The 22889-nt window shown below is 51.5% G+C and overlaps 2 protein-coding genes across 2 annotated transcripts in view; one reads left to right on the top strand and one right to left on the bottom strand.

Moving 5' to 3' along the window:
• LOC144174462 (uncharacterized) overlaps positions 1-3470 on the bottom strand; it is a 28442-nt gene extending 24972 nt beyond the window's left edge. The window contains exon 1 of the mRNA XM_077703181.1: positions 396-3470. Within this exon, the coding sequence (XP_077559307.1) occupies positions 396-431 (36 nt within the window). The 5' untranslated portion in view covers positions 432-3470. The remainder of the gene's footprint in view (positions 1-395) is intronic.
• Naa15-16 (N-alpha-acetyltransferase 15/16) overlaps positions 1-22889 on the top strand; it is a 116389-nt gene that overhangs the window by 63982 nt on the left and 29518 nt on the right. The window lies entirely within an intron of this gene.

Genomic DNA, 22889 nt, shown 5'->3' with positions numbered 1-22889 from the left:
GCGCAGTCATCATCATTGGCCAAGTTCCCCCTCTCGCCTGGTGGTAGCAAAAATGCCTCACTGGCTGAAGCAGAGTTTGAAAGAAAAAGAATGCATCGAAGTGAACATAACTTTCGCTTATATCGAATGGCCGATGTCGCCGCCGCTTTGCAAGCAGTGCAGAGAAGATAATTCACGGTACTGGCTGCGGCGGTAAGCGCAGCAGATTCTTCTATCTGCGTATCGCTAACGGACATCTGGAGAACCGGAAATGTGGTCAGCGGGTAAGCTTTCGCATTCAGCCCGTTTCTGCGGAGCCTTGAGTTCGCAAATGACCCCTATCCGTTTCCACACGGCGGAAATGTATCATCCCTCCTTCGACGCGCGTCCGTAAATGGCCCGGTTCTGCTGCTTACCTGTCGCAGTGCTGGGCCCAAGGACGGTGTCCGCATGGCTCTCGTAGCAGAGACCAGAGCCGCCTGCGGCGGCCCTTCCGTTCCGTTTCGCGAAGCGTATCCGCAGTGGTTGCCGTCGAGTCCGCCGGCGAACACTCGTCGGCGCTTCTTTTTCTCTGCCCGTTCTCCGCGCACCCTGACCGCCGGCCGGTCAGCTGCGCTAGACGAGGGCTCGAGTCGCGAGAGCGTTACCGCGACGACGCCACCGCGGACCCTTGCTTCGCATCCCGGACCGCGTCGGTGGGGTCCAGGCCGCGCGGCGTTTCCTGGGGGGCGTTCCGTCGTTGTCGTCGTGTTGTGGTCGTCCTGCCCAGATTTCACGTGTAGCACGGAACACGTGCTCGAGAAGGGGCTATGCCTGGCCGCCCGTCGGCGGGCGCCAGCGGAGCTGCCGGATGGATCAGACGCGCGGAAGCAGCCTGTCGCGGCGTTGTGCGTCGAGCACGTGGACGTCGGCGGCGTCACTGACGCGAACACGGCGCGCACTCATGACGGCTGCTCCGAGCCGGTCCGGATGATGCGCGGCCACTGACGACGCTCCCGGCCGGCAGACGCTCCTCTCGGAGAAGACGACGCTGCCCTCTCCCCCCTCTCTGAGCATCCCTCCTCTCCGGCCTCCCTTGCTTGCGGCAGCCGCCGTATCCGTTACTCTTCTCCCCGCGGAGGCCGGCCTTCTTGGCGGCATCATCTTTTTCTTCTTCGCTTCCCATTCATCCGCCGACAATAACTCGGCGCATCCTGAGTATTATTTTGTGCTCGTTGGCATTTAGCCTCGCCCACCTCTTCTCTTCTCTCTTTCTCTCTCTCATTCGTGGATGCGGGATATCGTGACTCGATGAGTTGGTTATTGTGATTATCTCGAGCCTGCGTATTTTCTTCTCCCACCGCTGTAGCGCGGTGCTGCATTAATTGGCCGCCTTCAGCAGAGCGGTACGCGACGCGTGTGGTGGCGTCTTGTTCGTCTCGTCTGGTCCGCAAATGTCTCCCTTTGTGTTCGCTGGAATCCTTTGCGTTGTTCTTCGTAATTGGTCCTCCATTCCTTGCCTCTGGTACGGGGCCTTGGTCTTCGGGCGATAGCGCTCCGCTCCTTAACCTCGTCATCTGGACGTGCATTCCTTCTGTATCCTGCTCGCGTCTCTTTAACGCTAATTGGCGGGGGCGAAGTCTGCCGCGCGAGACGTTGCGATTTGGAGTTCTCCTGCGCTTTTCCCCTTATTTCGCAACTTACTTTTCCCCCCGTCGTAAAGCTTCGCGAGGCCATAGGCTATTTGGGCGTGCATGGGTTTCTTCTCCGTCCGCGATGGAGGTGTGCGTTCTTACTACTTTGGCTGGGCGGTCGGGCCACCCAAGCGGCAAAGCACATCCCTGGGCGGCAAAATCGTTGAAATACGATGTTCTGGCTAACAATTGGAGGCCGATACCTTCGATGCTGGGCAAGCATCATCCGCTGCTCGCGCTAAAAAATAGATCGGGCTTGTACAAACATTAGGGGCGCTGAGTAGGTGACATTTAGCATTCATTAGAATTGGAGATATGAGAGTGGATCAAGGTTGCATGCATGCCTCTTTCGCTGTGTTTGTGGGGCTCATCAAGCAAATGACGATAATTGTTTAACGAGGTTGATAGATTAATTTTCACAATAACCTATCATTGATAACAGCTTGAATAATCAGAGTGGATGGTAGTTGCGTATATTGGCCTGTCTTCCTTTTCATATCCCACGTAGCGCAGGAAACAAATTTACGCTTCGGCGCGTTTGGCATTTTCCACACCTTTCAGTCGTGGATCTCGAGTCTTTATCAGCCATCAGCTAGTGAACTGTGCCGACAAAGTAGCTGCGGGAGAGTTAACTGCGAACGCATTTTCCCACTACAGTGGCCGGCTGGCTCGCATTGGTGTCCTGGTCTCGCTGTAGTCGTTTCCATCCAAAGCCGACTCTCAACTTCACCTATTCTAATTAACCATTTCCACCACGAAAGAATTGTGACATTATTGCGTTCCGAACGCAGCAGTCTCGACCGTGAAAATAGGTTGCCTTTTCCTCGCATTGTAGCTAGTGACCGCGCGCGAAGTCACAATCAATCAATCAATCAATCAATTTATTATTATCTGAAAACATACATGGGTGTTATATGCAATAGGCGCGTGTTAGAATGAACGAGCGAACTCGAGGTTACCGAGAAAGCGTTGTTCGTATGAGAAATTAAACTCTGAGCGGTAAGCGCTTACACTGTGTCTCTCAAAAGAAAACATTTGGTCGCGCCTCATAGTCCAGGTGTAGCTTCGGCGCGTTAATTCCCTCAATCGATCAATCATAAATCAATCAATCAATCAATCAATCAATCAATCAATCAATCAATCAATCAAAAGTTTAAGTCTTTTTAACTGTGAATTTTTCCTAACCCAGCGTTCTTAATGACAATACGTTTTGAAATCGGATGTAAAGAGCCTCAGATAATGGGTAGTTGGTACCTCGAGGGAGCACTCAATATTTACCGTTATTTGACACTGTTTTGTCTTAAGATCGACGAACGCTCGCCGCATTACACCGTACGCGTTTATAATTATTGTTTTACTTGTAATGAAACGCCAGAAGCGATTGTCCGTAAGTTGCGTTGAAGTTGCCCATAACAGATAATGGCGCATAATTTACTGCTGCCTTTGGCACGTTTCTTATACGTCTTATACGACGCCTGAGTCAGTATCAAAGGTGGCGGTTGGCTTTGCTTAGATTACATCTTTGCGTTTGTTTGTGCAAAAATACATATTGGCCAACAAAGCCGCCATCGCTAGGAGTTGCACAGCTTTAAATCCTTGCTCACTGAAGCTCAAATACTGTCTCTTGCGCAGCACGGCAGGTTAGTATTCACTCCAGAAAAACATTAGTAAATCCAAGGGAATGATTTTGGTGAAGACTGCAGTCTAAGTAAGAATCGCGCATGGAGCTTTGTGTTGACAGTAACGGGCAAGAGGACTAGCCGCGAAATAAAACGTACGTTCGAAAGCAGTATTGTGAGGTCACGCTGTATACAATGAAAACTGCCGTGGTATTTCTTTGTGTGCAGAAAAGGCTTAGATGTAGCACGTTCTTAGTTTGCACAACATTCGTCTGTGTTAAGGTCCCGAACTGGCACTAGCAGGACCACACAGAAAGAATATTTTGTGTCAGCCGTAGTTTGCGCTGGACGACAAGGGAATTTTTCTAAAAATAAGTAACCTCATACTTCCTTACTTTTCCGTAGGGCTGTACGTCATAAATCGTGACTTCAGCAAGTCCGTGGTGGTTTGTTTGCAGTAACCTTAAAGGGGCACTGACACAAAAATTTTGCATCTTGTTTTTTTTGTTGCGATAAGTAGCTAGTGACCTACTTATAACCTGTAGAAACCTCATTTGCTTCAGCGTGCGACGGTTGTTTAATTAGAGGCATTTTCAATGCGGCCAGTCGCAGTTTCGGTTTCAGCGAGTGCCGCGAAACGATGGATTTTGTGGATTTTGTGCGAACAAAGCTGACCACGTGACCGTCGGAGGGATATCACAGTTACAGAGCAGAGCCGCCGTAGCACTGTCGAATCCGCATCGACGGCAGTTTCTGCGAATGCCCCCCCGTACTGATCTCGTGAGGCGCCTAATTAAAAAGCGACCGTGGATGTGACGCAGGCGCTGCGAGTGCAAATGCTACCGCTCGCGGCTAACGAACGACGCGTGACGATCGAGACGGTGGGTGGCAAGACGCGCGCTGGGAGCAGCCGGCCGGTCTGCCTACAGGTCCGCCTACAGATGTGTTCGGCTTAGCACTGCGGCGGATATTCTAGTGCCGCTCTCGTAAGCGGTGCAGATGACAATTTTTAATGCAACCCGCCATGGCATCATTAACTCCTTTCTCATGTAAGCCACCATGGTCGGGACTTGGGGACAATTTCGTGCAGCGGTAACAAGCTATCACTCGAGCTACCTGCGCCGGCGTGGGCCACTATCGCGGCCGTGGCCGCCGCCTGCACAACGACCGTGCGGCTTGCTCAGTGGGCTTTTCGTGCCTCCGGCGCGTTTCCGCATCCAATGGTAATAAACAGTAATAGAAACAGAGTGCCTGGAATCGCTGTAGAACTTTGGTCGCGGCCAGCTGCCCGATGAGCTGACGAAATCACGGCGCCTCCGCCGCCAACGATCGGGTAGTTCGTTCTCGAGAGCACAAGCTCCGCCCTCCGGCCCTCCGATTGGAGCGGCGAGCCGGCAGTGCGGAAGCGGCAAACACAAACTCGTGACGTGTTTGGATGTTGTTTATTTACACTTGCGCGTGGTCCTCTGCTGGCCGCTCGGTTGCGTTTCGCACACTTCAAAATTGATTTTAAATATGTTCTAGGCTGTATTCACCGCTGATATTTTGCAGATGATGTATATGTGTTCCCACCAATCTATCTCCGAAGTTATCTCGCCTTCAAAATTTTGTGTCAGTGCCCCTTTAAGCTACAGGCCAAAATCCCCCGAATGCATGTGTGCTCGGTGACGAGTTGCGTGTGCGTTGATATTCTTTACCGGGTTTATTTTTTTTTATATAACAAACTGCTCTCACTGAGTTTCATATTCGTAATTTGCGCATCGCAAATAGTGTGGAGGGATACGGCAGCAGTGTCCGTTTAATGTTTTCCGACTTTTTTCCCCTTCTAATTGATGAAAAATGCCGTTCCCACTACTCTTCATCAACGCGTGGATGAAGGAAACTTAATCATGGCTTTGATCCGCTGAATTTCTGAGTAGCCATATCACCGCTTAAGCCAAGCCAGTAATACTCAGCGTTTTTCCGTGTCTTGAAAGCTGACAACCGCAAGCGTAATCGCGCGACGGAGAGTTTTCCGAAGTCAACGGGCGTCAGTCGCCCGCCCGCCTGCGAGAAGCTTCGCTCGATCCATTTAAAAAGCGACGAGCCAACCGAGCTGACGATTTAATTAACAACACTGTCGCCGTTTTTACCTCGTTGCTTTGTGGTCAGCGACCTCCATAAGCCCCTAGCTCACGACGTCTTCAGCCCTCCGGCGATTTTATTTTTTTTTATTTGCTTCTGATCGCGTGCGAGCGTGGAATCCGCGCATATATGGGCAAACACATTCACACGCATACGCTGGTGCGGGATCGTCGTTACGCGTGCTTCTTCGCTAGCACTCATGAATATGCGAGGTCGGTTGCGTTTGTCGCCAATTACGCTCGCCCGCGTGCGCGTCTTCGCCGGAAGGAAGCGCCCGAGTTCGTGGCACGCGGGGCCTTGTGCTCTTCGACCTTGCGGGCTCGTTGGTTGCATACCTCGCGGCGATGATCCGTGCTGCCCAAAGCGCCTTCCTCGCGCTGCGTGTTGTCGTTGTGTTCGTCGTTTCCGAGCGCACGCGCGAGACGCGCTCATTTTAGGCTGCCGGATCATCCACGCCGGGAGAAGCGTGTCTAACGGGGGTCACCGCGCGCGTTCAAGACGCGGTCTCGGTGGAAATGCTGCACGCGCGGAACAGCGGCCAGGCTGGGATGGTTTTTACCCCAACTTCCTGGTTCCGGTTGGTTTTGTTTTTTCTCCCGTTAGAAGTATTAAGAATGTAATCAGTCGTCTTATTCCCCGGCGATAGCCTATGCGGGGAGCGTGGGAAGGGTCCTGCCTGTCGCTTCGCCGGAGGTCGTCCGGCTGGAAGCGGGGTGTTGCGAGCGGCGGAGATAGCGAACGCGCGTGCTCGTGTGCCGTGCGCGTAAACGCCGCGGTTACGTGGGCCGCTGGCGACGAAGGCGAACTCTGACCCCGCCTCCCTGTGTGACGGGTTGGGCATGGTTCACCGGGCGGCGTTGGTGTATAAGCGTGTCACGAACACTGAGTCTGTGCGTTTTCCGTGATATTTATTGCTCGACTGTAGAATGGTAGGAGGAAAGGGCGTTCGAACGATTACTTGTCGTTTCTTGGCATTCCTTGTGTGTGGGTTGTGGTGTTTGAAAAAATCGCGGGTAAAGGAGTCGTGGTGTCTCCATTTTACTCACTGGCTTGCATTTTAACTCACTGTCGTGCTGTTTCTAGATCACTGTCGTACACCTGTCCTGTCGGCCAACCGTTTCGAAACTGTTTTGTACTTACAGTAATCGTTACCAACCTGCTCTGGGACCTCGTTAATTCGAACTTTCGGTTAAGTCGAACTTCTCAATAAGCTAGGCGGACTTCTCGTAAAATGAATCACCTGTTCACGAATTCGATTTCACATCTGCTCTAACAAATTTTTCTAGCCCCTTCAGGTTGTTCTTAACGTGATTGCACGGAACACTTGAAATGCGCGGGTGTTAGAATACAAATCGATACCTCCTTGGTAGGGAGGGGCGTGGCAGAAAGACTAAATACTGTCTCAAGGGTTATTTAAACTGGGAGTGGACCCATCGCAAGCCATTATTTATCTTGTGAGGGATTTTGTAGAGAACATTTTACGACTAAAATTTGCCGATACTGGTCCTATGAGGAGCTGGGTTGGGCAAAGTTAGAGATGCGTGCATGTGGAAGCACTACAATAAGTTTGTTATTCTAAATGTTATTCTAAATAGGTTAGGCAACCTCAATCCATCAAGCTAAACACCGAAAAGGCCGCTCGTTTAGGTGGCTACATGGCGTAATATGCAGTTACCGTATTTTCGCGGGTATAACCCGCCCCTGCATCTAATTCCCACCCCCACTTTCATCCAGACGGAAAAGAAAAAGAAATCCCCGCGTATTTCCCGCACATTTGATGCAGGAAAGGCTGCACCAAAGCTACTGCTCAAGCGACACATCACATACTATGTAGACACAAAAAAGCGTATATTTAGCAAGTAGAATACATTGACTGCTCGGCGAAAGTCACAATTCACTAATAAAATTCAGTTGTTAGAGTGCGCTCGTCCTTGTTTTTTTTTCTTCCTTGTCCTTGTATGTTTTGCGCAGTCGCTGCCATGGTAGGCTTAGTCAGTGTAACTGCGTAGGAGCTTCACGGCACAACGCGCATTGCCGTGAAGCTGCACTTAAAGGAAAAACCCCGCGTGTTATCCGCACCCCTACTACATTGCCACCGGAATTTTCGCATTTTGGTGGGGGTTATACGCGTGAAGATACGGTAAGTACAGTCATCCTGTGCAGTTATGAAGTTTTAGATCACAACTATGACAAACGTGTAACTTACGTAGGTTCGAGTGCATTCAGTGACCAGACGAGCGCTATTACTTTGGTATCATGACGGCAGCGGCCCCCTCACTTTGGTAGCGGCCGTCTGCGTCGACCGCTTCTCCCCTCAGTTCACGTTGCCACCAGGGCTGTTGGGATTTCTCACTGTCTTTTACAGTAAGACCGTTCGTCTGTTCCTCGTCGTTTAAAACGTGCAGTTCATGCACTCGACTTTATCAAGGAAATGCCAGTAATATTTTCCCATGCGCCTTACTCCCAAAGTCGCAAATGAGTGATCCGAATGCCTTTATACTCGCTATGCTGTCTTAGCTTCGATCGTTTACCTTTACTGCCCCGGTAAGCGCTGAGCATGCGCAGGGTGGGCAGTAGCTAACGCGATGAACTGAAGCCATCGACATACGTTTTATAGGCGAACGTTCCCCATTGTGCGAGAAACCGGCGTCGTTGTCGTGTACGGAAGTCCAAAAAATGGGCATCGATTTTAAGAGTAAATAAAAAAAAATGTTCTTGTGGGATGTTACCCCGGGTCTACACAGTAGGTGCCAGTAGTGGAACAGAGGTCAGCGTAGTTCGTGCGGCGCTGATGTCGGGGGACAGGTGAACGTGGCTGCACGTGAGTGGAATAGGTGCGCGGCAGCCCCGGAGGGCTCCCCCATTCTAGGGAAGCTGTGGCGCTAAGTGTCGCGTCAGTCTGCTTGCAGAATTCATTCGCGCCAGAAGAAACGAAAGCGAAGAAAGAGACGCAAACATGATGTAGCAGTGGAGTTTTTTTTTTTTTTTTTTTCCTCCGCCACACTTTCATCTTCCGAACATCAGCCGTGCCGAGTGTGCCCGTTGTCAGTTCGGTGCGGGAATTGACTGTCGGCGGCAGCCCGTGCCTTTGTCCTCCCTGTTTGCTGGAGGGGGGTGGGGGGCATGCCGAAAGACGAGCGCGGAGAAAACTGCCGGAAGAAAAAGACGCGGCGGCGGGATGAGGCGTATCACTGCTGCTCTGCGGTAGCCCGCGCTTCCTGGGTCGCGCTCCCGTCGTGCCTGTGGGCGTCCCCCATTTTCCGCTTCGATTGCGCCCGTGCAGTACCGCGGGCCTCGTCATTGTGCGCCCATGGCGTCTGCCGGGGGCGCCTGCCTGTACGAGGTGTGTGTGTGTGTGCGTTTGCCCGGAGGGAAAGGCGTGTTTGTTTGTCTTTCCCGCGTGAAGTGTGTCTTTGTTCTCGCCCCGAGCCGTACCTGCCGTCTTCGCGATCGGCGGCTCGGGTTGCGACCCCGATCGCATCCCGGCGCGTCTCTTGGAGGAAGAGAGCGATCAACGCGCTGTCGACGCTGTCGGCAGGTGCGAGATTGCCGCGCAACTTTAGCGTCCGTTTCTGGGTTGTGGATGATGGACTTTGGCGTGTCGACCGTCTTAAACGAGAGAGGTTACGTTTCCTGCCTCGCATGGCGGGTGGCAATGTTACTTCTAGTGTAAACAGACACTTCAGGTATCCTCCTGTCTAGACTTGCCAATCAGCCTAGTGGAATTGTAGGGGTGATTCGTTTGTTTTTCCTCTGCTACCTATCCGGTTCTTTCTTTTTTCCACGCTGTTAACCACATTTTTTTTCTAGTGCACTTCAAAATTAGGACATTTTGCTACCTGTTTTTCTTTACTTTCAATCACATCTTGGATTCCCGACTCTCTTCTTACGCTCTATGTACCTGCTGCTCGAGCATATGAAACGTGGAAAGTAGTTTTTTAGCCCTTCAAATTGGCTTTTCTTTAAGAAAATAAATTTGGCTTCTAGCCCCGTTCATTTATTTTATATATTGGCTTTGAACCTGCCATAGCCTTGCTGGAGTGGGTATTGTTCCACACTTCATTTTTCTTTTTTTTTTTTCTTGGAAGGGGGGGGGGGGGCACGGAATTTTTAAAAGGATTTAGAAGGTGATTTTATCGAAACAGCTCAAAAACGAATTTGGGTGAAAATACCGGAACATGCATGGTATGGTCGATGTCGCCGAATAACAGGCTACTTGCCTAGCTGGATGATTGAAAAATCAGCGCTGTCCTGTCTACTTCTCGTTCCTTTTTTGTGCTTAGTTTTTTTCCGCGCTATTTTCAATCATGAACGTTCACCAACTCGCCCAAATCACAGTCGTCTTGCTTAACTAGATACATGCCTCACTACAAATACACTTCGGGATAAAACTCTCCGTGACGCAGTCCCAGACTTCCAATAATTTCTCCGCTTCCTTGTGGGACCCCAGCCTCTTTCTTTTTTTTTTGTGCTCGTAAACACTGAACCACGGGGAGAGCACCATGTCCGGTACACACAGCTTAGCCACCAGGCAGCGAATACATTAATTTCCACCGTGTACTCAAGACTTCATGTCCCCTAATGTCCGTCGTCGTAAAGCGCCAGGTTAAATATTAATATTCCCATAACGAATAAAAGCTATGTCCATATACTGCGATGACATATCCTGAAATGATCGCAGAAAATGTTCGCAGCCAACTTCGGTTCTTCCAATCGTTGAGAATTTGTGCGTTAGTCTGAGAGAGAGAGAGAGAGAGAGAGAGAGAGAGAGAGAGAGAGAGAGAGAGAGAGAGAGAGAGAGAGAGAGAGAGGGGGGGGCAGTCGCAACCTCGGGTGCGATATGCAATTGTAATTTATAGCGGAATAAATAGCGACAGTTTTGTGCGCAATAGTAGCGGCTGCAACAATATCCAGTCACTTAGGCGCGCTGACCTGCACTGCCCCGAAGTCGCGCACGCACGTTTGCCCATCACCAGTTGCGGCGGGACCGGTGGCAGGTCTGTCCTGTAGTCCAAAAAAAGTGGACTAGTGGGGCAGACTGGCCGTGGGAATGTTTCGGGAATGTTCTGTTTTCATATAACCATCAATAGTTTCCGTACGTGCGAAACCCGCGATCACGACTGCCCGGCGCGGACGAGCGGTGGCATGTGTGGCGAAGGCGGCGGTGAAAACCGACCTTGTGTCACCTCACCGCCGCACTGAACGGCACTAGTCTTGCGTCTCGTGCCTTCACGGCGGCGAACGCAGAACGAATGCAGCGAGGAGCTGGCTACCGCCGCCGCTGCCGGGTGCGATGATAGGGGAGCACGAAGTCTTTGTTTGCGCAGCATCGCGGTGACAGCGAGTTCGCGCTTGTCTCTGGCCCTGCGGCGGCGTGCCCCTGCTTCGTGCCGGGCCCTGACGAGTCTCGCAGGCTGTAATCACGATGCCGGCGTTCTTCCGCGGCCGGCGTCCGTGACTTCGAGCGGCGAACGAGTTTCGAAGGGGTTCGACCTGCGTTGCTGCGCTCGGCCAGGCGTGTGAGATAATCCCCCTGCCCGCGACTGGCTGGGGTGGCTTCGCGGTGGTGTTCCGGTTGTAGCTCAAAAGCAACTCGTTGGGTGGTTGGATCGCGTGCAGCACTTGTCTTTTTCTTTATTCCGCTCTCTGTTCCTTGCGCGCACTTGTAGCCACCGATCTATGTGATCGCGTCCGCGCTTGTCGAAGATGACGTGACCAGTTACGTGACTGAACATGGCACACGTCAACTGGGTGGGGACCGCCCGTTCACCCTACTCGTCGAGGGACGAAAGTACGCCGACGTCTTGCTTCGTGTTCCCGAACAACGGGCTGTCAGTGCAGTTCGAAGCGCGATATGGCTGACAGGGGCGATCACTTACGTCATGTTGAGGACGGATAAGTTGGATTGACGGGGGTGATATTGGGAACGGACGATATTGCGCAACCGGTCTCGTGCCAGCACGATTCTCTGTACACTGGCTCGTCGGGCCTCTGACGTTTCTTTTGAGTGAACTTTATGTGAAACCTGCGGGTGCACCTTCTTCGACGGTCGACGCCGTGGTTTCGATTGAGTCATTGAGTTATGCTGGAGAAGCGGATAGTTCTAAAAACAAAGGCAAAGTTCTCCGTTCCCTGGCTCGCTCGTCGCGAGTCGTAGTGCGATCCCACAACTTCCACAAAGCCGTCCCAGTCTTAATGGCTGGAAGCAGGCCACGCGCCTGTCGCCAAATCGTCCGAAGAAGACCCAGATGGTGTCGTCGGAAAGAACTCTTCTGAGACTTGGCGACTTATTGCATAATAGCGAGGTCTTTTATTCCTTTTTTTTTTCCCGTAGCTGTCGTTTTACGGTAAGAATAGGCGACCAGAATAGCGCTTTCGCTGACGAAAAATAGGGCCCTGGAATACCGCTGTTGTCGTCCGACCACCATTTCAGGAGGAAAAGCAGAAAAGGAGCGGAGTCTACCCTCCGGCGAAGTTTCTTCGGATGCGTTTGTCAAGTGAAGGAAACCGGAGGACGCCCTCCCTCCCTGGCCAGAAGACCCGCGAGGTTGTGCTGGGCGTTTTTCGATTTCTCTGTCGGCTGGAACCCGCGAGGAATGCCTCGCCGGGGACCTGCTCTTCCGCCGCGTAGAGGCGGGTTTTTTTCTCGCGCCGCCTGGAACGGGCGGCTAGAAGGGTTCGTCTTTGACGTCGTCCTTGCCTTTGTCTCTGGCGGCCCGCATGCGTGCCTCGACTGTCAAGCATCGTTCTCGGGCGTCCCTTTGTGACAGGCCACGGTCTTGCCGTTGCAGCGGCCGGGCAGGGGTGCCTGTTCACTCTGTCCATTAGGTTCCTCCCTGTTGGTATCCTCATCGATGCGCTGGATGCCAGATTTGTTGCGTGCTTGGCGACCCACTTTTGGTGGCTTTCGTTGCATGCTAAAGACGGTCGGGAACTGGTGTTTAGTATCCGTACACTCTTAGGCAAAAAGGACTAAAAGTTCGTCCTTTCGGGGACTAACGGCCTCTGCCACAATCATTAGTCCCTTTGGGGACTAACTGCGAGGGGACGAACGGTTAGTCCCCCACCCGGATGGTCCGTTCCGATACTCCCCAAGGACGAACTGCGTAGAGTGCAGAAAAAAGAAAAAACTACGGCACCGGCAGGGATCGAACCCTTGACGCCCGGAATTTTGCACAACAAGCCCGACGCGCTAACCGCTAGACCACGCCGCCGGATGGTTACAGCGGTAGATAATATTCAAGTCTACAGCGTGTAGTTCTGTACATAACGCAACAGATCCATTGCAACTGGTGCCCGAATTTCTATCTGTGCAAGCGAACGTGACCGCGTTTCGCGCCTTGCACTTAGCGCTTTGCTAGGTTTAGGGACTGTTGCTCAGTTCGATTCGAAGTAGAGCCTCACAACCATAGTTTTTCTCGTAAATAACAATCAACTCGTCGTCACCTAGTTGCGATAGGTAGCTGGGCGATCGGACGACTCATTTGTTTCCGCACAAATTAGCGCAAGCTAAGTGCTTCCTTAGTGTTCGATACACATGTTAAGTGCTCTATGTAACGTATGTGAAAGGTGTCGTCTGTGTGAGTGTCAGAATAAGGAAACATGCCATATTTTCCTGCATCGGCGAAAGCGAATTCGGTATTGCTTAGCCTGAATTCTTCAAATTCGCGTCGCTAGACGATTGCGACTGGGAAATGCAAGCGGGTTTTACAGCAGTTGCACCATTGTCATAGCTTTGGTGCCCAAGGCAATTATGTACCGAGTGTAAAAGATAACTTCGAGACGCTTACCTGTAGCGAGCATTTTTGTTTTGCAGTTGTTATCAGCAACATGCATGCGTTTTTTCTCGTCTGTTAAACATATACATATTCATTACGCTCAGGAATCCACTTTTGCTATTGTCACTAATTTTTGCGTTACTGTTAAGGCGCTTGAAAGCTTTCATTGGCCGTTATTACCTTGCACGAATCGTATGCAACACAGCGTACCAACATAACCTAGCTCCGTGCAGTCAACATAGGCTCCGTAACATAGGCTTCGCCGCTCCTTGCCATTACCCGCCGCTCTACTAACCCTAGGCGATTTTCTTATAACTAACATCAATAGTTTCTCCCGTGGCACCATCTAAAGCACCCAGTGACTGCAATGGCTTGTGTTTTGGAAATATAAAACTGCTCGCAGACATATGCGCGAAACGGCAAACGACGACGCCATTAGGGGATTAACGACGCAGCAAAGAGACTAACTGCATGCGTTTCGTCTTGCCGTTACTCCTTATAGGTCGGCGGGGACGAACAGTTAGTCCGCATTTATGCACACGGCACGTATTCTGCCGCAGATACTCCCCTTGAAGATGAACGGTCGCCCGCGAAGACTAACGGCTGTATTTTAGTCCCTATTTTAGTCCTTTTTGCCTAAGAGTGTAGGTGTGATCGTGATGGGTCCGCGGTGTGAAAGCTGTACCGTTGTGTGGGATCACGTGGATGACAGGTCTCCTTCCGCAGGGAACGGCCCCCAACGTCGCTGGAGTTTGCGGTGTTTAAGATTAATGGGGGGCTGTCACGCGTCGTCTCATCCCTGTGCCCGTTGTCTTTTTTTTTTTCTCGCTATTATACCAGCAACAAAAGTGGGACCGCTCGCCGTGATCCCGTAGCTTACAACCAGTTAACTGAGTAGTTAACGCGCTATTATCGCCGGCCACGATCTCGCCGTAGTAGACTGACAGCAGCGCGGCGACGAAGCCCTTAATCGCCTTTCCTTCGAGATTGGCTACCTTACCTGACTTAATGACGTGAAAATCACTGCGCCCTCACTGCCGCAGCGTGTGATCAATTGTGTTACGACGTAACCATACTTCCTTGCGTAGTTGTCTTTTGCTTCGCTGAGCGGCCAAACGGCAAGGCAATCCAAGATACTTAAGCGTGGTGTCAGACCACTGATTGTACCCGCCGCGGTGGCTCAGTGGCTAAGGCGTTGTGCTTCTGAGCACGAAGACGCGGGTTCGATTCCCGGCCGCGGCGGCCCCTATTCTGATGGAGGCGAGAAGCGAAAACGCCCGTGTGTACGAGACTTCGGCGCACGCTAAAGATCCCCGGGTGGTCAAAATCAATCCGGATCCCTCCACTACGGCGCGCCTCGTCGCCCGCGTTGCGTCGGCGCGTTAAAAACCCTACGATCAATCAATCAATGAGGCCACTGATTGTAATGAAGTCGCCCTTAGTTAAAGTTCGTGTACGTTGCCACACCGTAGATGGCATGTAGCCCTGTTTGGTTCGTCGATGCTGACAGCCCCGATTGTGTCGTTCGTGGTGCATGGATGGGGCGTTGTAGGCATCCGGTGGGAAATTGCGTCGCCGATGCGTTCAGTCTGGGAACAAGGCCGCGAGGTGATGTGTACCGCTTTCACCGTCGTCCGCCTTTCCTTTGCATGTGCACTTAAGCGCGCGGAAGTTTGGAAGCACAATGGGGCGTGGGCCCCCTGTGTGCCTTATGGCCGCCGATTGGGCAGCGCGGCGTTACACATTTTAAAAGGATTGCCCGGGGGGCCGGCCGCGCGGACCACTCGGTGGGGGGCCGCTTTCGTTCGATAAGCGACCGGGGACGGACTGTCGGTCCCGCGCCGTTAGGAACGACTCCGCCGTGCACAAAGGCGCTTTAAGCTCGCGTCTGCCGTGTTGACTCTGGCTGCGCCCACGATGTGTCCGCCGCGGCTTGAATCGGCCTCGAGAACGGCCGTTTCTCCCGGCCGCTGCTGCCGCTGCTGTGTGGTCGAATGTCGTTAGGCGGGTCAATGAAAACGAGAATAGAGATCGGCCAACTGCACCGGACGGATTTAGCTCCGCCGTTGATCTGCGACGGTCTGCGCACGACTGCTGCGCCGCCTAATGCGTGGTCTCTGGCCCCGCTGTCCTGAGATGACCAGAGCCGGGAGCGCGTTTCTTGTGTGCGACCAGCCAGGTCCGCGCGGCATGAGAATTTCCGGCGTCCGAGCGGCCCGGCGATTGTTTCGTTGCGTGTCGCCTTGAGCGCGGGTTGGGTACGCGAGCGTAGTTCGTGGGCAGGATGACATTTGGCGCGGCTGAATAGCGACGGAAACTGGGGTGCGTTTTATGTGGACGTTCGGGCATATAAACAAGTTCGTGCTTTCTCGTGGTAGTTACTGGTCGCCGTTCCGCCGCAGGTCATTGTGCACTAGCTGAACGACACGCTGATGAGTCTGCCCGTCTGGTTTCCTTCTCATATATGGGCTGCTGCTTTTAAGGGCTATGCGTCTCTGCGCGAGCATCTCGCTATTTCGTGAGCGGATATCAGTTCTTCTTGCGCTGCGCGGAAGCGGGCGACGAACGGGGTTGTCTCCCAAGGAGATGCTTCGCGGTACGACCCCAATAAACTCCCGTTCTTTGGCTGTGGATTCTTCCTCCATGCATAGTTGCTACAGTTTCGCCAAAGCTGTGCTCATTCGTTTCCCCTACTCGCGCATACGTGCGTGTGTACACGCTACTCACTCAATTGCGGTTACCATGAACTGACCCATTAATTCGACTGGAAACTACCAGCATTTGTTTATTTCCCCCTTTCCTCTCTCCCCATCCCCTTCTTCCATCGTGACCAATGGTCCTCCTCTTCTAGTAAACGTTCTCTGCTACTCCTACTGATGTTTCGTTTGAGATGGTGTTTCGGGTGGCGACACTTGTGACGACGCCTCTTGGAGAACGTGTTGGTCTGGTTGGTAATGGGGTTCTAGTCTTATGTGACGCTCGCACGTGCTAACTGGATCTCCAGGACCCCTGTGTAGCAGGTGTGGGGAGGGCCTATCCGTGATACACATCCTGATTCAATGCAAGGTACTCGGTATTACACGACGCAAACACTGCAGAGAACTCTACAGGCAACAGGGCGTCTTTCTGGTCCTTGTTTACTAGTCAAAGTTCAAGCGCTCTCCACTCAAGCTCTACAGGCAACATATTCCGTTACACCCATCATACTTTTTAGAAGACAATGCCATGTTTTCTGTTAAGCGCACTTCTAAGTTTCTGTCAAAGGTTCACTTAAGTGAACCTCTATGCGTAGTATGAGATGAGCTGCAAGAATTCTTACAGCTCATCTCACACCACGCATAATTTTCCCCTGGTCCTATACACCAGCCACCTTATCTTTTTAAACGCTCTTGGTCTTCATCCTGACTCTGTACACCAGTCATCCTCATCGTCTTTTATTGATTTTATTCGTGTTCACTCTAACCAATTGCAGTAGTCACCTATTCATCGAAACACTTTCTTGGCGCTCTTTGCCCTAGTTGGCCTTGCACCATTAACACCCAAACGTCATCATCATCATCAGTTCTAGATATAAAGCTATGATTAGACGAAAAGTATTCTCCATCGCTTATAGTATGATGTTCGAGACATGCCGCCTGCAGGCCAATGTATGTTGCTTGTGGCTGCTTGGGAGTCGCTTGTGTTTCATAAAGTGTGAACTGATGCACGCTAACAGCCTATGGTTCGAATGCGCGGGTATTTCTCGCCCACGGTTCGCGAGACGGTAAAGCTGCCGCCGTGTGACAGCGTAAGCAGGACCTTTGTGTCTTTGTAGAAATGCTGGACCTTGATCAATGCATTGCATTCGCCGAATCGGCGCGCTCACCCGGCATCCTCTGGCTGCACGCGCTGCGGACTTGGCATGTGTTGCTTGTTGTCGGGCCATGCGCTCGAAAAAGAGAGAAACAGGACCCTCTGAGTGTCGCGTCGTCAGACGCTGTGTAAGCGCGTCCCGCTAAACACTGTGCGCAGATGCACGAAGGTGACGTTAGCCACATTTATTTCACTGGTCCTCCTTTGCCGTTTTTTTTGTATGGCAGGATGAAAGGGGTACAGTGGTCGACTGGGCCGAACTGAGGCCGGGTGCACCTCGCGGGCAAGGTTGAGCTTGACCTTCCGTACTGCGTCTTGATCAACTGTTGATTCGTGTTAATTCAAAGGAACTTGCATTCTGCACTGCACTGCGTGCTTAGTTTTTTTTTTTTTTTTTTTTTTTTTGAATTTGGACAGTAAGAGCGTGTATGGCGTTGATTTCGGCAGCGTGGAGCGTGGCGCAGGTGAAGTGTGTTCAAGCATAAGTACCTCATAACCCCATCCGGCGACCTCTAGCGGTACGGTACGCGTTTTTACCCCCCCCCCCCCTTCTCCGGAGTAAAACATCTATCCTTATATTTTACAAAAAACTGGTTGATTCCTCTGTCATAGGAGTCGGTAAAACACGAAAGTGAAAAAGTGAAATGTGCAGCTAAATCTGAAGCTGAGCATGATTTGCGGGTCGGTGGCTGTCTTGTAGGTGGGCTTGGCGAGCGACGTCCTGCTGGCAGGTCGTTTCGGCAAAGGTGTACTGGCGTCATGTCCGTGACGGATGTGACGTCAGGGAAATCTTGGTGTATCCCGGCATAAAACGCTTTCGCGTTAAAATATAAAACCCGAAAACGAACAACCCTAAGTATAACGTACTCTTTAGATAGTACTGAAGGTTGCTTCCCCGCAAGAAGACCCTTTGTGCAGGGGTGCACCCTTTACAGGCCGCTTGCTTCATCGTACTGGCGTCACTTCCGTGACGGATATGACGTCAGTGATCCCGGAATAAAACACTTTCGTGTTAAAACCAAGAGAGCGTCTACCCCGCGCATCCGATTCGCGCAGTCTCAGGTATTGCTCCCTGTCGGTGACGGAATGCAGCAGGATGGACAACTGGGCAAGTTGATGTTGGTTCATGGCTGTTTACAGCGCTCACAGACAAGGGATGAAAAATCGAAGCAACGTGAGACAGTGCCTCGTCTTGTTGATTCTTTATCCCTCGTCCCTTGTGTGTGAGCGTGTTGCTTGGCTAAGATTTTTTGCTGGAATCATAGCGCGTGACACTGCTTACGTAGAAATGTTATCCAGTTCCGACAGGCAGCGACGCCAGCTAGGAGATCTAGTCCGTCGCTGTGTCGTTCGGACACTTGATTTTTCTCCCGGCTCGACGGGGCGGCGTGACAGCTAAGCTACCTTTTTCACACCGAGTCGGCTCCCTCCGGCTCGGTGTAGTAAGAGTAGCGACAGAATTGGCCAAGCCAGCGGCGAGCGTTCTATAAGACGGCGGCTCAGTCCACTGCCGCCGTCTTTTCCAGCCGTCGCACACGCATTGTCCGAGATTGCGCATATGCATTCTGCGTGCTATCGGGAGGACACTCGGGCGGCGAAACTTTCCCACGTTTTCGAATCGCCGCGACTTTATCCTTAATCCCCGACCTGTATCGCGTGATTCCTCGATGGCCGGGAAGTCTCCGGAAGAAATTGGCGGCGGCGGCCGAAGCTTCTGTACTGCTGCTGCCACCGCGGCGGGCGGTCTTTTGTCTTCTGTCGGAGACGAACGTCGGGATTTGCGTGCGACTGCTTCGCGCTTTGATAGGCGTTAAATTGCGGCCGCACTACTACTGCGGTACTACTGCTTTTTTCACAGTGAAGCGGAGCGTTTGGCGGCTAACCCCGAGCATTGTTCCGAAAGCGACGTTATTTTTCTCACGACTTCCCGTGATTTGTTGCGTGTACATGCGGGGAGAAGCGTCTCGAGCCTGTGGTGGTTGCGGAGTCGTGGGACTTTTTTGCGAAAGCGCACCTGCCTAGGACGTATCTGCCTCGCGTCACCTCTCCCTAAGGTTTGAGAAATGCGCACCGCGGGAAAAAAATCTTCCATGTGCGCAGGGAATCGATCTTAGCTTGAGGCGAATGACGCGTATTGTTGAACGATACCGTTAACCTCTCCCTGTCTAAGCTTTGTAAGGATGACTCTTCCGCATCGCTTTGGCCGCTCTTCTGTGCGCGCGGTGACGCGACGGAGATCGTAAGAAGCGCTGCCTTTCTGGACGCATACTGGGCACATTTCTTCTTTCCATTGCGCAGTGGTTGATGTCCGGGGGTCGCGGTGCCGGCAGGAAGGCGACCCGGTAACGGGGCGACATCATTTCTGCACTGAAAGGGACGACACCGTTGCGTTTCTCTTCGGCGGCGTCGTTTTCGCTTTACTTTATTCCATAATGGTCGGCGATGACGGAATTCCTGTTGTAGCCGCTGGCCCCGTCGTCCTTTCTTTCTTTTTTTTTCATTCTCTCTCTCGGCGGGGTCAGGAAGAGTCGGGGGACCTCGTTGCTGCCTCGCGAAAGTCGTCGCCCAGAGGCATGCGGCCCGTCGTTATGAATGACCCAACGAGGCTCATTGAAAGCTCTTCATTAAGCTAGCGGTGCCGCGATTACGTTGCGCGAGGGCGGTACGTTTAAACTTCGCGCGCGTGGTGCGTCGTTTCACGCGGCCGAGGGTGGCGCATGTCGTCGGTGATGGATTGCGCGCACACACGGAGGTGTGGCGCGAAATTGTAAAGGCGGTGAAAGAGCAGCTTAGTCTCTTCTTTATTGGGGCTTCTTCCTGTTGGCTTGTTTGTATTCGTGAATGGCGAACGTCTTGGGATCCACCCTTAACACATTGCTTTACAGCGAAGCTCTGTGGACGTTCTTCGGAATTCTCCGTGACCCCGGTCGTCGTCCATGCTTTCAAAGCAAGAAAGAAAAAGAAAACGCGGTGGTACCCCGCAAGAGCAGAGAATGAATTGCGGAGGTATTTTGTTTTTCTTTAAGTGATGTGTGATTTGGCGAGGTTTACATGAACAAGAAGTTAGACTTGCGGCACTTTCTTATGTGTGAACAAAGCAAAAAAATTTATGGCCACTGCTTGTCCAGGCCTTGGGAAAGGAAGCCTTTAAGAGGTGATTTATTTGTAAATCCCTTCCGTGTTTTGACGTCGTATACGCCAGTAAGGCGTATCCGAGTTAAACATTGAGAGATTGGAGAGAATAGCATTGCAGTGTCGATGTCTCTCCAACGTTATTTACAGCATGTTTACAAGAGGTATTCAGAATATTGGATTGGGAACAGGTGGGCCTAAGGGTTAATGGAGGATACCTCAATAACCTCAGATTTGCGGATAACGTTGCCTTGCTTACTCGGCGGGCGAATTGCAAAGTATGCTTACCTCACTTGGACAAGCAGAGTAAAATCATGGGCCTGAAAAAAAAAAAAAAAAAAGAAAACTGCAGAAAATTGAAGTAATGCTCAATAGCATCGGGAGAGCTCAGCGGTTTGAGATAGGTGGCGAGGCAGTGGAAGTGGTAAATAAATATATCTACTTAGGCCAAGTAGTGACCCCGGATCCAAACCACTAGGCAGAGATAATTAGAAGGATAAGAATGGGGTGGAGTGCATATGGCAGACATTCTCAGATAATGAATGGCAGCCTACCATTCTCCCTGAAGAAGAAAGTGTATGACAGCTGCATCTTACCGGTACTCACCTACGGGGCAGAAACTTGGAGGCTCGCTAAGAGGGTTCAACTTAAATTGAGAACGACTCAGCGGGCAATGGAACGGAACATGATAGGTGCAACATAAAGGTACTAGAAGAGAGCGGAGTGGCTCAGGGAACAAACGCGTGTTAAGGACATATTAGTAGAAAATAGGAAGAAATGGGTTTGGGCAGGGCGTGTAATTCGAAGGCAAGATAACCGCCGGTCATCAAGGGTAACAGAGTGGATCCCTAGACGAGGCAAGCGTGGCAGGGGGCGGCAGAAAGTTATATGGGCAGATGACGTCAAGAAGTTTGCGGGGTTAAATTGGTCGCAGTTAGCACAGGACCGGGATAATTGAAGATCTGTGTGAGAGGCCTTTGCCCAGCAGTATAGACAGACTGCACTCTTAGGCAAAAAGGACTAAAATAGGGACTAAAATACAGCCGTTAGTCTTCGCGGGCGACCGTTCATCTTCAAAGGGAGTATCTGCGGCAGAGTACGTGCCGTGTGCATAAATTCGGACTAACTGTTCGTCCCCGCCGATCTATAAGGAGTAACGGGAAGACGAAACGCATGCAGTTAGTCTCTTTGCTGCGTCGTTAATCCCCTAATGGCGGCGTCGTTGCCCTTTCGCGCATATGTCTGCGAACAGTTTTATATTTCCAAAACACAAGGCATTGCAGTCACTGGGTGCTTTAGATGGTGCCACGGGAGAAAATATTGATGTTAGTTATAAGAAAATCGCCTAGGGTTAGTAGAGCGGCAGGTAATGGCAAGGAGCGGCGAAGCGCGATTGTCATCCGCTTCTCGGCGAGGTTATGTTGATACGCTGTGTTGCATACGACTCGTGCGAGGTAATAACGGCCAATGAAAGCTTTCAAGCGCCTTAACAGTAACGCAAAAAATTAGTGACAATAGCAAAAGTGTATTCCTGAGCGTAATGAATATGTATATGTTTAGCAGACGAGAAAAAACGCATGTTGCTGATGACAACCGCAAAACAAAAATGCTCGCTACAGGTAAGCGTCTCGAAGTTATCTTTTACACTCGGTACATAATTGCCCTGGGCACCAAAGCTATGACAATGCTGCAACTGCTGTAAAACCCGCTTGCATTTCGCAGTCGCAATCGTCTAGCGACGCGAATTTGAAGAATTCAGGCTAAGCAACACCAAATTCGCTTTCGCCGATGCAGGAAAATATGGCATGTTTCCTTATTCTGACACTCACACAGACGACACCTTTCACATACGTTACATAGAGCACTTAACATATGTATCGAACACTAAGAAAGCACTTAGCTTGCGCTAATTTGTGCGGAAACAAATGAGTCGTCCGATCGCCCAGCTACCTATCTCAACTAGGCGACGACGAGTTGATTGTTATTTACGAAAAAACTATGGTTGTGAGGCTCTACTTCGAATCGAACTGAGCAATAGTCCCTAAACCTAGCAAAGCGCTAAGCGCAAGGCGCAAAACGCGGTCACGTTCGCTTGCACAGATAGAAATTCGGGCACCAGTTGCAATTGATCTGTTGTGTTATGCACAGAACTACACCTGTACACTTGAATATTATCTGCCGCAGGAACCATCCGGCGGCGTGGTCTAGCGGATAGCGCGTCGGGTTCCTTGTGTATAATTCCGGGCGTCAGGGGTTCGATCCCTGCCGGTGCTGGCGTTTTTTTCTTTTTTCTGCACTCTACGCAGTTCGTCCTTGGGGAGTATCGGAACGGACCATCCGGGTGGGGGACTAACCGTTCGTCCCCTCGCAGTTAGTCCCCAAAGGGACTAATGATTGTGGCAGAGGCCGTTAGTCCCCGAAAGGACGAACTTTTAGTCCTTTTTGCCTAAGAGTGTGATGATATGGATGATGATGACGACGACAACGACGCTAGTATGGCAAAAAGGCGGCACGATTGATATGCGCCGAGAACATATGGCAACCAACTTTCCAGTGGCCGGGAACCGACACTCCGTGTTGGGCAAAGGATCGAGCAAGACATCCATGATCAGAGCGTTCGCGCGTTCTTAAGTGGGTATTGTGGTTTTTTTGATAATTTTGTGGGCTCTAACCTTAGTAAAGAGGCAAGATTTCTGACGACTCGCCTTCTGGCGTTCCCCGAATGATTACCT

Source organism: Haemaphysalis longicornis, unplaced genomic scaffold (assembly GCF_048455015.1).
Source record: "Haemaphysalis longicornis isolate Haplotype H1 unplaced genomic scaffold, Haemaphysalis longicornis Haplotype H1 scaffold_3, whole genome shotgun sequence".
NCBI classification, from domain to species: domain Eukaryota; kingdom Metazoa; phylum Arthropoda; class Arachnida; order Ixodida; family Ixodidae; genus Haemaphysalis; species Haemaphysalis longicornis.
Note: the sequence above shows the minus strand (reverse complement) of the source record. Positions and strands in the feature narration are given on the sequence as shown.